Raw genomic sequence first — 15,467 nt, forward strand, 5'->3', positions numbered from 1 at the left:
GTCCAGGGTGTATCCTGCCTCGATGCCCGATGACTCCTGAGATAGGCACAGGCTCCCCGTGACCCGAGAAGTTCGGCTAAGCGGTAGAAGATGAATGAATGAATGCCTAATCTCTAGTGTAAACACCAGGACCATTGCTCAAAATGGCTTACTCATACAAGTTCTACTAGTGCTGGAATGGTTCAGCAGTAAAATAATTCCTGATTGGGAGTCCTATGGGTGTCTATTTCCATTCACAAACAAATGAGCTACAGGCAGTAACTGCAAGGTAACATTATTAGAGTAAGACCACAGAGTAAAGAACATATTATTTATGTAGGCATCCAAAAAGGCTATTATTAACTATTAAACTCAATAGATGATTGTTGTTAGGTTTTTTTTGTTTTTGTTTGGGGGGGGGGGGACGACAAAATCAGAGATGACTGAAGTGAAGCAGAACTTGTACTGTGAAGAATCAAGCAAAAAGACATCTATTCTTTGGCACTTCAGGTTTCAGTCCCATGTGAAATGTATAAAACTTGTCAAGCAACAGTGGACTTTTAATAAACAAATTATGCTTATTATACTCATTTTTTTCAGTGGCTGAATGTCAATGGTCATGCACTATGTATGGTGATTAAAAGTTTTAATGCAATGCAATAATTATAATGCTAGTCCTATTTTACACATTATTATTTGTTTGGTCTTTGGGCCATTGAGATGCCATTGAGATGTTTATTTGTCCTTTTTGGGTCTGAAAACAAAAGTCTCTATCATAACTGTGGTGTTTCATTTAACTTAGAAATCAAAGCTTCAGAACAGTTGCCCTGGTTAATAAAAGGTTAGATAAAGATTAGTTTGAATTAAGCTGGAGTATTATGGATTTTATGGATGCTTTTACCCAAAAATACTTACTAGAAAACAACCTGTGCATTTAGCACAGCAATCAGGGATCTTGTTCAAAAAGGCCAAGAATGGCTCTCTGACAACCCTAGAATCTTAACCCAACATCTTGTTACTAGCAAGGAGCCTTAACCACTCAGATCCCACTGCTTATAATGCATTTTTCTACACATGTCAAAGACAAAAAAGATGTCATATAATGTGGAGACCTGGCAGGTACTGTCTGTACACTCCTCTTTCTCTATCTCTTTTCCTTCTGCCTGTTGTAATGACATTTTCACCAGGGTGATCTGACTGCAGGCTACACGTCAAGAGCTGGAGTGCTCTCTTAGAAGAATGTATGGCATTCACACTGTTGTTTCATACTCCATGACCTCCTTTGGTGTGCCCAAACAGCGGTACTGGATCCTGGGTGTGCCTGGTGCTGCACCCTCTAGGACCAAGATGGTCTTGCGCAGCCTGCGGTCAATGAAGTGAGCATCCCAGGCAGGGTACTGCTTCCTGGGCAGGTCAATTCGAATAACCGGCCCTTCTGTTTTTGGGGTGGAGCGAGGTGCAGGAGTCCTTAAACCAGCAGGGGGGCGCACCTGAAAGACATCTGCCCCTTCAACTGAATTTTCCTGCTCTCCTCCTCCTTTAGTCCTCTGCAACGTCCTGGGTGGGCTACTCACCACATCTGGAGGAGGAGCAGAGGTGGCTGTTGAGAGACAAGCCTCTGACACAGCACCCACATCCACTGTGCCACATCCTAGATGGGCAACAGTCACTGGACCATCCGGGTGTAGCAGGCAGTAGTACACAAACATGAAGAAGGTACCCAGGGCATAGCTACAGGCCACCACACACACCACCACCACAGCATAGAAGTCAGAGATGTTTGGGCCACGGTACAAGTACCATGCAGTAGTGAGGGCCACATTTTCAGCCAGTACTATAAGGCTGTAGAGAAGCAGGCGGCAACGTGTAGGTCCCTCTCGCACACTGAACCAGCAGAACACGTACACGATGCCCATCATCATGTTGTAAATGATTTCCTCCCACTTGGACATGCAGAAGTCAGTCTCACCTTGGATGATCCAAAAGGTCATGGCACACCAGTGGGCCACGATGAAGATCCCAAAGTAGAGTTGGAAGATTGAGGCGAACAGTGCAAATGCCATAGCACGTGCTCCAACCATGAACAAATGCCAAAGCATCTGCACAACTGCTGCTTTGTAAGACATGGGGAGCTTGTCATCACGGGAGTCCCGCAGAGCCTTTTGGTAGAATGCCATCATCCAGGCAAGAGACACAAGTGAAGCAGAAGCAGACAGGCCTAAAATAGAGAGGTGAGGAAGTAAGCAAAATCTTATGATGCTTTATAATAAGGTAATATGATGTAACACCATTAGTGATAACTGATATTCAGAGGTAACATCAGTAATAGTTTTTATATCAGATAAATAGAAGCCAAAGCCAGGAATGAAAATTAATGTATGAGGTAGTGCAATATAGATGTGTTCTTGTCACTGCTGCTTAGTGTCAATAATGACATGCACTTAATTGGATGAAAGGGAAAAAATCAATATCAAACATAAAACACATGCACCGTAGAACAATAGTGGCTGTGTTTGAGTGCTGTGAAGTGATTTCATAAATATTTGATCACTACTGGGCAGTTCTTCATTTGGCCATGAGAAAAACAGAACTGGGGGAGTTTTGCTAATGAATGTCACAGACACAAGCCCAGGCAATTCCACAGCACTTTGAAATTCTTTAATTAGCCAAAAGATCGAATGACTCTTGTTCTTGTATGTTCTGAAGTGGAAACACATGGCACAAAGTAATTATCACAGAACAAGAAATGTCAGAACTGTAATGCTGACAAAAAGTTTAAAACTGTGTGATGGCTAAAAATATATATTATATTTTTATAAAGCTAGCTACAGACAAATGTCTGTATGAATATATTATTATATGCATTACTTAGACTAGGTAAATGGAGGCTGATTCATGCCATGTAAACATAATATTTTGCACATAAAGACAGAAAGCCATCAGATGTAACCGTAGTCTGTTGAAAGAGATTGTTCCTCAGATTATTCACTTGTGTCTGAAATTCTCATTTAACATTTAACAAGTGTGTATATTTTTAACTGTCATGCAAAGCTTATTTTCACGGAGCAATACAAATACAGCAAACTTCTTTATCCTTAGAATAAAAACTCACCTTCTAGCTGGTTTGGGTCATGTCATTACCATGAATTGGTAATGAACCTAGATATTATGTTGAATATCAAAATCAGCTTAAAATATGAAAGTCTTTTAAGTGGATTAATCAATATTTAATTCATATATATATCCGTTTCATATACAGTTCATAATTCAGAGACTTTTTTCAGGCGAGTTACTTACAGTATCTCTTCTGCTGTTTGCACATACAGTACATTGTGATTTATGTAATTTGTTTAATTAGTTTAATTAGTTAGTATGTTCTTGCCTGTGCAAAAATTCAAGTATTCTGATGAGTGGTACTATTTGTGGTACTGTTTCTCTGTTGAGAAATATCTGTTGCCAAAATAAATTCCTGTACATGAAAAGTCCTGGTCTACATTTTCAATTTAGATTATTACAATAAAGAAATCAGGACATTTGAACTCCCATACTGTCATTAGCACAGTAATATAGAGTACAATCAAACAGAGTCTAGCCATAAGAAGCAAATTTATCTTTAATATTCTATTATAGCAATTATAAGGGAGCTGTTCCAGATAGTTAAACACTTGATAAAAGCATTAGACAAGACATTTCCATACATCAACAGGGTTGGTGTTATGTATGCCTTTCATGCTTATTACACCAATTAACACAACACAATTATGTTATGCTCTATAAGCAGCAGAAACCTTTCTCCAGCTAATATGGAGATTGACTGAAAACAAACTGCAGTGTATGCCATGCAGTGTAATGCAAATCTGGTGGATATATTCATTAATGAATGTTAAATGAGTCTAAGTTTCTAAATTAGTCCCAACGTGGCAATGAATACTAACCAGATACAATCTAATGATGAAAATCAGTCTGACAGCAGCTTGCAATACTGATTAGCAGACAGAGATTGGGTTAATCACTATTGACTAAACTTTCAAAGGCTCAAGGGTAATAAAATGGAAGATATAGAATCATTGAAGATATATATCTTCTGATCATTTGCATCACTTTAGGTGGTTTGCAGTCCAAACCTGAAAGTAGCTTGTAAAGCAATTCACCTAAGTACAGTATAGAGTTTCACTCTTATACAGACCCATGTAATGTAATGTAAAGTCACCTTGTAAAGGGAGGACCTGCATGGCCTGGACCATGATGCTGAGCTGCAGGACGAGTTGAGGAGCGCTCTTTAGGAAGGTCTCCAACAGCCGTAGCATGCTGATGTCTGCATTCTCGAACATCATGCGCCAGTAAAAGTGTCTATGTCCACTGTCCCCACGCCATCGGCTCTGCACTCCCAGATATAGGGCATGGATGTACCTTAGGAAATCCCCAAGATACAGGAAAACAAATACAGAGATTTGGATAGAAGGGAAATAAAAAGGTGCTTTTATCATTATATATTTAACATTCATATTGTCATTGATTACATTACATATATTTTTAAATCTGGAAAAAACATGCAAAGAAACATTCTCTCAATTGCTGATCTACGCACAACAGAGTTTTGAGATTCTGTGGACCCTGCAAGCCTTGAATCAACACCACTCCCATGAGTACCAACATTATGCACAAATGTTTTAGTAAGGGTTGGGTATGTTACATTACGTCTACAGAGAATACACATTCATAGCACGCAAAAATAGCATAATATCTATTAATCCAAGACTGTTTACAGGTGTAAGGGCGCTCCAAAACCGCTCAGTAATAAGACAAAAAAATGCATCAGTGTTTAGAAAAAAAAAAAAAAACACTGACAAATTCATAACCAATTATGTTTGCAAAAATAAAACACTTCTCAGACATGCTTAGAATGCAGAAGCAGGTGCCCTAATAAGCAAAGAGGAACATGCACTTTTGTTGGCATTAACAAAGTCAGGCAGAACTCAGCAAAACTTCAACTTTATTTTAGTTAATTATTACAGTGAGGGAAAGTGCAACTTTATGTATATGCAACTTATGCAACCTTAAGCATAAGAATTCCATTTTGCCAATTTTCATATGTGAAAACAGCCACTTCTTCTCTTTCAATGTAATTTATAAAAACATAGCTCAGTTTTTGGCTTACGTCATCCTATTTTCTGATTATAAATGGTAAGACTAAAATGAGAGCAAAAGGGGTGGAGAGGTGGAGTGCAAATTCCGAATCAACATTGATTTTTACTTTTCAAGTACCTACTCCAACAGTAGATGCTGTATAGTTTTTCATTAGATCATCTGGCAAGAGCTTTAAATAACTGCAATCACATGAAAACATCCCTAGCCCTTGTATGTGCAGAATGCCCATGAATTTTTAAGTGAGTTGTTAATCTCCAAAGCTTCAAGTGCATGCATTGATGTCTAGTCGGTGTAAATGCGTCAATACAGGGCAATGGAGGAATAGACAAACCAATTTAAACACTGCTAATAATCATTTATCCCTTTTCCTTATAGAGCTGCTTAATGCTATGCTTTCAAGGCTTATTGAGTTTTCTGAAAAACAGACATGTAGTCATTTTAAACAAGTAAAGCAAACAAATGTGGACAAATTTTGGAAAAGTTATTATACTGTCTACAAACTAGGATAAACAGTTCATAAATTGACCTAACTGTTTTAAAAATTTTCAACATTCATTCATTTGTGATAGATTTGCATTTCTTGACAGGAAAGAGACAAAATGTGTAATTTTCTCACAAAGAAAATAAATGTAATAAGAGTGCTGGCAGGAAGCCAGGAGATTGGCGTGCTGATTCACCTCCGGATGATGATTTACATAAAATTGCTTTACAACCTCCTCTTGGCTCCCTCCATGATGAACGTGAGTGAAAAGACAGCTATTCAAAAGACAATCAAGCACCACACATCCACTGTGCCAGTGCTGACAGCATGAATGGCTCACATTTGACAAGTGACGCTAATTTCACCTTTTGTTTGAGGCTCAAGAATGTTCTTGGTGAACTAGTAGATTGCCTAAAACCTCTTTCCTTTAAGAGCATTTTTTTTCAGACTCTCTGGGAGTGAGGTTGTTATCAGACAAAATCAAGCACATGCCATTCTCTTATTAATGAAAAAATATCTAGCTGGGGCATGAAAACCAATAAAGAGAAGGAGAGTCTCTTATTAACAAATATTTAGACACAAACCACCACCAAAAAAAAAAAAAACTTTGGTAAAAATCCAGGCTCGGAAATTTTCTGTTCATTTTACACAGGCTTATTAAAAATGCAGCTATTGGGTTGTGTCAATACACACAATGTAAGGAATTTTGCAACCTGTGCTCGAACAAATAGCTATGGTTGGCTAAACACCCATCACTATTCTGGGGTATCTATCTAAACGGTCTTTGTCTTCTCTTTCTTTTATCCTTATAGTTAAATTAAAGTTTGTTAAATTTTTTCTTTGCACTTAAGCCATGTGTCTGCCAAATGGCATAAATTTAAATGTAAATGTAATGATGCAAACACTTATATGATAAGACTCAATATAAGCTACCACATGGCACACAGACGTACCACAGTTTCAGCCAAGGCCACAATGAAATATAGATTTCATTTAAGGATGGTTGAGTTTTTTCCAGTTTTGATTTTGTAACACCTGCCAGCCATTCTGTCTGGCGTGCTTAGGCTGTTATTACTTTACTTAACAAAACACATTCTGAGAAAATCTTGTGACAGCACTCAATTTCTTATAGAGATTGCACATGGCTTCTATGCAGAGGCTTTTTTTTCCACTCAGCCTCTCTAAACAAGGGCAACTCCACTGTTTGTCAGGGATTATTGATTTCTGTTCCTCGTGTTGTTGAGCAGTCGAAGCAGGTTCACTAACCCAATTGCTTTGCAGTTCATCTTTGGGTAGCAGGAGGCAGTGGACATCATCGCTTCTCCCCAATCATCAGAGAGACCAATTAACCTACTCCATTACTGAGAGAACACGGCTGGTCAATTGGCATTCAATACCAACTGGCTCAATTTCTTCAGCATAAAATGTCTGGTCAATATATAATCATCAGTCTCTTTTGCCTCTTAAATTACTACTTAACTAGTGTTGTTTTTTAAAAAATAGGGATCTATGAGGCCACATAGGAAGAAAAACAGCAACTCTGCACAAACAGCATGCTTAGCGATTGTAATCTTTTTCTTATAAAAGAAGATTGAAACCGTCTTGTAATTGGACCTATAGTGGGAACTGGCTCGGTAGTTCCCATCAGATACCTGTAGGGATCTCTTTTCCTGAAATCCACCTCACTATGGTCTTCGCAGCACATTTCCCTGAATGACAAGCACAGGTCTTGCTTGGTTTGTTTCGTTTCCATGTCATGTATTTTAATTTGACAAGTACATTTGTCCTCTCTCCATCCATGACCTGTCATTGGTCTGTTCCCTACTGTGTGCATTTCAGCCCTTGATTAGTTTGCCTGTTTCTTCCCTTCTGTTCTAATATCTCATTGCAAACCTTTCGCTAGTATTTCTATCACTTAAGTTCTGTAGCATGTTTTCCTGTTTCCTTTTTGTTCTGTTTTTTTTCTTGCCTGTGTTTTCATTTCTGGGAATGGATTATTTCTGTTTGCTGTACTCTGCCTCTTATACTGTACCAAGTTTTCTGTTCTATACTATTAAATACCATCAAAGCCTAATAGTGCCTTTTCCTTGGGTAGATGATTACCATCAGAATAATATTTATTCCACCAGGAGCCATTAGAAACAATGTATTCCATTAAACTACTGTTATTGACTACCAGGAACACATCAACACCTTTTAATGGTTTCTAGTGATTTTTTCAGCAGAGGTTAACTTGCCAGCTCATTCTGTTTGCTGTGTGCTAAGTTCTGATTTGTGAAGAACAAGCACACTAACACCAAAATGTCACCAATCAGGCTGGTGATGGTCAAACAATCTGCTGATGGATTTAGCACCCAGTCAACAGATGACAGCTGATGCCCAGCCCACTGCACTCTCTGAACATCTGATTAAATCAAGATCAGGTGGAAATAAATACATGGTAATGGTACAGCCACACACTCAGAGTAACTTTGTAACTCTCTCTGTCTCTGTTTGCTCAATAATGAAGCAACCACTACTAGAGTGTTGTTCATCTGTCGATTAATTTTCACAGACCAAAACCTAACAGCTTCTGCACTCTGTTTTTTTCTCTAATATTTTCATCCACGTATGCTTTATTATGCTAGACTGATTGAATTAAAACTGCTGGCACTGTATCTAAATCTATTTACTGCAGTCTTACACTGTGATTTTCTTTACTGATTAACATGAATGTTTGTGTCAACTCATTAAATACAGCATGCAATGTTTCTTTGACAGCAGTTGGCAGCTTCTTTCCTGAACAAACCCAGCCAAGGATGAAATGTAACACTCATTAAACACAAATGCTAATAAAATGTGAATTGGTAATTTTCTTGCACTGTTGTTTTCCACATTTACTTTTGTGCTGCTTGGTAATCATCTGTATTTGGGGGATTACTGAATTTAAAACAGCAATCAAGGTTTTGCTAAAGTGCTCAGTGACCAGTAGTCATCTCAAATGTCCTGTTCATGAACTGGCCAAAAGAACATTTGAGCAGTATAGTGGAGTGTGCGGAAGGGTTCCGATTTAGTATTGGTATTTTATGTCAATCAATTATCAAAATTTAATCAAAAAAGAAAGACCAAATAAATTAATGAATGAATAATTTTATGAAGGAATAATAATGAAGGAGATTGGACCGTGTTGTAATATGGTCATTTTAAAAAGGGAAATAAAGGGAAAGTGTAAGTGCTAATAATTCCTTATTGATGTAAAAAAAAAAAAAAAAAACCTTCCTTGTTGAACAACACACAATAAGATTAATTTAACCTTAGTTTATTGTGGAAAATCCACCAAACAAGTCCCTGTGAATAAGCTGCTAGGAACAATGACCTATTATTTTGAATGATTTTTATAATAGAATGTTATACAAACATTCTATTATAAAAATAGAATGTTATACAAACATCTTTGTTGACAGAACTTGTATCAGAGCTTCGCTGTTAAAAATAATCTACACCTTGTGATTAGAATTCACCCTTTCTGTGGTATACAATAACTTAAAGAATATGGTACTATGTCTCACAAATCATGATATTTTAGGCAAAACCATTAAGCTTCTCAAATGTTTCACAAATGATATTCTAATACTTGAGGAGAAAACTATGTTGTTTAGCTTAAAAAAAAGACAGCATGTGAAGCACTTGCTTTGAGTCATATTGTTTCAATAGTCACTAATGACCATTTAAGCATAACCTCATTTATCTACACACACATGCACAGTCTAAACAAAAACTCAGCACCTCACACACAGCCTGTAGCCCACCCCTGCCTAATTCACACCCATTAAATTCATTTTCCTGTCACAGCTAATCTTTGGGCTTGTGATTTAATGGTTTTATTCTTAAATCCTGAAATGTGTCTTAAGCAGGATTTATGCTCCCAGCTGATGCAGACATGATGAACATCACTTCCACACTTCACCCATCGGGGAGGTTAGCTTGGAACTTTTACTGATTTAAAATGATTGCACCATAATAGATGAGAGGTGTGAGGGTGTGTTGTCCTTGTGCTTATACACTCACACTAATACTCCTCGCACATACACCGACACATGCACACACACGCACTACTCGGTGTCCATTTGAATCACAGCCCAGTTTAAAAGGAACACATTCTGAGAGATTATCTATTTATAGTCCTATTTTAAAGAGAAATCTGGCTATACACTCCCCACTGTTTTGGGGCAAACTATAAAATTTGTGTACGAGGGTCTTCATTTAAAATGACTAGGCAAAATTCAAAAAATTCATCTTGATTTAACACCAGTTACAGTCCCTCTAGTTGCTTTCTCTTCATTGACTAATTCAATTGTATGACACTGACACTGCAGTATACTACAATTTGCACATTTTTTTCCATTGTACATACAACTGTCTATATTATATATGTGTTCATAAATTGGCATGCCATTCTGTTTACACTGTGGAGCTTCTGTACTAGAACAAATTCCTCATATGTGAAAACATACCTGGCAATAAAGATCTTTCTGATTCTGATTCTGATTCTATTAACGTGATTTTTTAGAGCAGCTACACTTAGACTAAAGGCAATATATATATATAAATGACATATAAATGACATACTTAAAAAAAAAATTGTCTGTCTGGAAACAAGCTTAGTGTTTTTAATCACTTTCCTTACAGACCATCTTAAAGAACTGACACTAGAGTTTCCAACAATATCGTGTTATAGCCAGTTCCATTTCCTAAAGAAATACCTTTTCAAATATGTAGCATTTGTATAGCACTCACACTTTTGTGCTACAGATAAAACCTACATCAGTAATCTCTCTAACGCAGGCCTGTGAGGAGCCCAGTCCCAGTGTGAGCTTTAATAGCATTAGCAGTAATTCCAGTCTGTGTGCTAGTTTTATAGCAAAGTCTCATTCTGAGAACTACTGAGGAGAGCGGCAGCAGCAGGATTTCTGATCATTCAGGTTTCTCACATGGTACAAAAGAAAGTGAGACTGAGTTTCTAACCACACAACTGAGGTGTAAACTTTAAGCCATCTGTGAATGTGTGAGAGAGAATGAGAAACATTTTAGAACTTAGTAATAAACTTGTGTCTGCTTTTAATTCATAATCACTCATTGGCATTTTGTGAGCAAAGCAAATTGTACACACAACAATTCAAAACTTACATGTTTCTTTAGATAATGTAGAAAAAAAATCTAATTATTTATCAGAGTAGACACACAAACCCGCTGCATTTGCGGTCTGGTGTGTGCACAGATGAATGTTTAAAAAGGAGATGAAAGAAATGTGACAGACACTAAAATCTCAGGTCTGAGAAAATTACAGAGATTATTGTGTACTCAAAGCTCACTTATAAAAGGTCTGTAATGTTTATGTCATTCATGTATTTTTGTGTAACATGGCTATATGTTCATAATTTCATTGATCAAATGTATTTGTAAATTAACCTTCTAAATCTGTATGATAGCCTTTCAGAGGTTGGACTATTCTCTCAAAGAACAAAAACATACCCAGTCCTGTTTTTTTATTTTTGTGTTTGTTATATACAGTACATTTCCATTAGAACAGCTTTATACATACAATACATTCTCTTCATATCTACCTCATCTTAACATTTTATGTTAAGTCACATGTCATTTAGTCACATATTTTAAATGTTTACTGCCAAGTTTAAACTACTGCCCTTATATTTTCCATATAAAAGTGTGTGATTTTTTTAATTAAATATTTTTTTCTTTTGTTATTGATACAAAATGTGTTAGTAACATATTTAAAGAATGGGACCCAAAGAGAGCATAACGGTTGAAAGCTGAGTTTTCTCTCTAACTAAGCATTTTTAATACCTATGAAATACTACGGAATGAATATCAGTAGAATAAAACAAAATAGATTTGTTGAATAGCATTGCGAATTAAAAACAAACTGTAAAACAGAGACAGCCATTTAGGAAATGGTATGAGTGATAGGACAAAAGGGCAACTGAATTTGGCTGACTTGGCTGGCAGGCCTACAGTGCCACCACTAGTGAGCATAATTAAACATTCTCCACACTGCAGGTCAGCCAGCATTAGTGTCTGGTCACATAACAGCTCAGCTCTATGTCAATTAGTCAGTGCATGGAGAGGCTGACATGGTAAAGATTGTGCAAGTGGTTTACATTAGTTTAAATCCAACCTAAGATCACATTCACAGTTACTTTACAGTATGTCTCTCTTACCTACAGCAATTAGAATGCAAACTACACCGTGTCTCAGTTTATGCCCTTTCAGAAACTATTTATTACTGTGGCAAGAAACATTAGGTTTATGAGCTATACGATGAAAAATTTATGTTGGCTGCACACATCACAGCTGTACACTTAGTAGAGTAGCTCATCCAGCAATAAATACAGATGGGATTTCACTGGGATTTGTCATATGGTAAAACAGAGGAAAACCACATTTATATTAAAAAAGTGATAAAACCTGAAACATTTCTGACATGTTAGGAAATAAAGAACAGTTCTGTTTTTAAGATCAAACAACATTATGGACCAAAAGTAGAATTTATTATAGTATGTGATACTATATCATCCTATCAAGTATACCAGCATGGGTAAAAAAAACCCCTAAAACTCTGAACTGACTCAACTGAATAGATTTTTGCTATGGCACTTGTTATAAACAACTTGATTAAATGGTGACATTCTCTGTGTGAGGAACCCATTGTATTCTAGCAATAGCTTTAGGCAGGCTGTTTTTTTTTTAACCACCACTTTTCTTAGATTTGCTCATTACACAACATGCAAAAAGCAGGAAGATAGCAAAAGCAAGATTAAAAATTCAATAAAAGCATTTCCACATAATTTTAGAGAAATATACTTACGTTTTTAAATAATAAAAGATATTGTGATAAACACACTGCCATTTGCCAGTTGCTAGTTAATTAGATATTCCTTAATTAGATATTCCTTTTGCTGTATTAAAAATACAGGTGCACTTTGTATGCAAATATTTCTATGCCACATGTCTATCATGTCACTAAATGGAAAGCGGCCTCAGAAAAAACACTGACCACTGACAGATTAATTTAATGGATTATCATTAGTATTACATTGACAATGAAATGTTAGTGTTGGTTGGATTATTAAGCACACTTATGTGAATGCTATTGACTTGATCTCTATGCAGCAAACAAATATAGTATCAGTGGCACAAAACTGACAAGAGATGAAGGAATATTGTCTATACCTGTAACTGCACCACTACAATGTGACCAACAAGGTTTGAATTAGCAAAGTGGGCTTTTTCACCAACAGTGCTACTTATTCCACCCATATCTGTCCCACAGACTACCATATCAGGTTACAGGACAACTGACAAACTATGCATAGCAACAGACATGCTCAGTAATTGTATACCTACAAAAGTGCACCTGTATGATTGGTTATATGATTTTTTTTCATTCAAAACAAAATTAAGAGAATGATGAATATTTAACCACTGCCTTGGCTGTAACAGATATAATACTCTTATGAGTACATAAATGGGTGTGTCATTGAAGCTATGTTGACTGATTTTTTTTTTTATTTCTGGCAAAAACATACATATAAGAATAATATACATTGAAATACAGATTTGTAGTCTTCAGCAGTATCCTACAATTGTTGAACAATTGTTTCAGGTAAGAAAAAACTTCCCTATCACTCTGAGTCTTTCTTCTGTGATGTTCAAAAGACAAAGGGATTTTAGTGTGCTTAAGGCGATTTCTGCCTGACAGCCTGAATAAGCAGATGAGTAGACGATTCTCTCTGGGAGATTATTGACCCAGAAGCTCAGGAGAGGAAGAGAAGTAGGAGGAGGGGCCCGGAACCTCCATGGCTAGGAGATGATGAACTGGCACGAGACAACAGGAAATGCTGGACAGCGATAATGGAGAGGATGTTTCATCACAACAATCTCCATAACTCAATCTCAGCTTGGGATAACCCCTTGATTGTTGGCTACTACAGGGATGCATCCAAATTTGTATGTCATACATTATATTTCATTGTAGATAAATCCCCAAAATATATTGTTAGGGTAAATGCAATGAATCCTTTAAGAGTTCATTTAAAGATTAGGGAGTTTGCTGTGTGAGCTGAAATGTTAAACAAAGCATGCTAGATTTAATTTAAAACAGCCCACTGTCAGCACTACCAGTCATCCCTTAAAGCCATTAACGTTCACTGAGTAATGTGTAGCGGTCCGTGCTTTCAAGTGGGTGTGTGTTGCTTTTGATGAGAGCAAAAGCTGTCTGAAGAGAAAATGAAAAACAAAGGAAATGCAATACACTGAAGATTCAATTGCGTTTCACATTTGATGGATTATCCGACAGAGTGAGCTCACACTTCGCCTACTACACATGATGAACTAGTTTCCACTCAGCGTGCTATCATACCATGAGCGCTTTTAATCGCTTTCACATGAGCATGTATAATTTAAGAAAAAAAATATATGTTATGTATTGGTTATGCACTTATTTGTTTCTTACCTCCAGACCTGAGCTAGCTGAAGGATGTGCACGATGCTATGGAAGAGCCAGGCGCAGGCTCTGCAGCATTGAGTCCGGGCGCCGCTCTCCGTGGTGCTGAAGCGCCTCTGAGCTCCGGATGCCGCCACCACGGCTGCCGCAGCGGAACCGGCGCTGCTCGACTCCGAGTAGTCATAGGCGAACCAGCGGAAGCTCAGCACCTGGACCACCACAGACGGCACGACCACGAAGACAAGGGTGAGCACGAACCAGCGGTAGTCCCGTCGCAGGAAGTAGTCGGCGGCCAGCCACAGGTCGGAGGCCCCGTCCGAGAAAAACACGAGGAGAGCGCCGAGCGTCCAGCAGCAGTCCAGCAGAGAGTAACGGCCGCGTGGCGAGCTCAGCACGGGAGTGTGCGCGCACAAAGGCTGGATGTCATTCTGTAACGGCACAGCCGTGCCGTCCGACTTCGCGGCCATGTTTGTTGTAGAAAAGAGAGTAGAAAGGAGTGAGGTGGGAGCGATTGAGAAAGGGAGGGAGAGAAGGAGGAATGGAGAAATGGAGAGAGGAGTAGAGAGGTGGGGGTGGGGGGTTCGTATGTCAGTGTGTGCATGCGTGGGAGGGACGTGGGAGGGAGTAAATGGGTTGTGAATCTGTGGGGATTGTTTTATTCCTCTCCGATTATCTGACTTTCGTCACTTTTCTTATGGGATCTGTCTCCAAGTTAAATATGGTCTGGATACTGTAACATGAAAATAAACCATCGAATTTAAGGTATTGGTAAAGGTCTATACACAGCAATATTCACAGTGTTTAATTAAATCGTCCAGTTGTTCTCAGCTGCATTTAGATGAAAACAACAGTAATTTAACACTTATACAGTTGTTATACAGTTGTGAACTACCTCCGATACGTGATGGACTTAAATTATTATTATGTACTTATTTTGCTTTAATTATAAACCAAACACCTGCACTTAGGAGGCAAAAGCAGCTATATACAAAACTATACTTTTGTTGATTTAGTGCTTTGGATAAGGTCCCCAAACAAATGGCGCAAGTATAAATGTTTCTGCCCCATTGTTTTTTAAGGCGCCCCCTAGTTATTGTTAAAGCTGAGTGGTATTATAACCTAATGTTCCTTGTGCAGCGGTCCACAGACCATCGATCGGCCACCCATTTTCTCTTACACTTCTCTCCTCCTCTGTTACAGTTCTGTCAAGGTCACTTCCTCCATGTAAGCAATCAAGAATAAAAAAGTCGCACACATGAAGGTTGTGCATTGTGTTCACAAACGCATTAACACTTTAATAACTGATTATGAACATTTGACCCGATTCTACAGGCTGGGAAAATGAACACATTCTAA

General features: G+C 37.8%; 1 protein-coding gene across 1 annotated transcript; it reads right to left on the reverse strand.

Annotated features, from left to right (window-relative positions):
• Window positions 1–529: 529 nt before the first annotated feature.
• xkr7a (XK related 7a) lies at window positions 530–14,687 on the reverse strand. The gene is made up of 3 exons (XM_027170267.2): window positions 14,121–14,687; window positions 4,190–4,389; window positions 530–2,197 (listed from the first exon to the last, which is right to left on the reverse strand). Exons 1-3 carry the CDS (start codon window positions 14,576–14,578, stop codon window positions 1,230–1,232), a joined length of 1,626 nt encoding a protein of 541 aa, XP_027026068.2. The 5' UTR covers window positions 14,579–14,687; the 3' UTR covers window positions 530–1,229.
• Window positions 14,688–15,467: the final 780 nt, after the last annotated feature.

This window comes from Tachysurus fulvidraco, chromosome 23 (genome assembly GCF_022655615.1).
Source record: "Tachysurus fulvidraco isolate hzauxx_2018 chromosome 23, HZAU_PFXX_2.0, whole genome shotgun sequence".
NCBI lineage: Eukaryota > Metazoa > Chordata > Actinopteri > Siluriformes > Bagridae > Tachysurus > Tachysurus fulvidraco.

What these genes read in the sequence shown, in the direction of transcription:
- xkr7a (XM_027170267.2), bottom strand. Translation starts at nt 14,578, where the DNA reads ATGGCCGCGAAGTCGGACGGCACGGCTGTGCCGTTACAGAATGACATC. An exon ending in CAGCTAGCTCAGGTCTGGAG is followed by an intron (nt 4,390 to 14,120) that starts GTAAGAAACAAA and finishes GGATTTCCTAAG; the next exon opens with GTACATCCATGCCCTATATC. An exon ending in GCAGGTCCTCCCTTTACAAG is followed by an intron (nt 2,198 to 4,189) that starts GTGACTTTACAT and finishes TCTCTATTTTAG; the next exon opens with GCCTGTCTGCTTCTGCTTCA.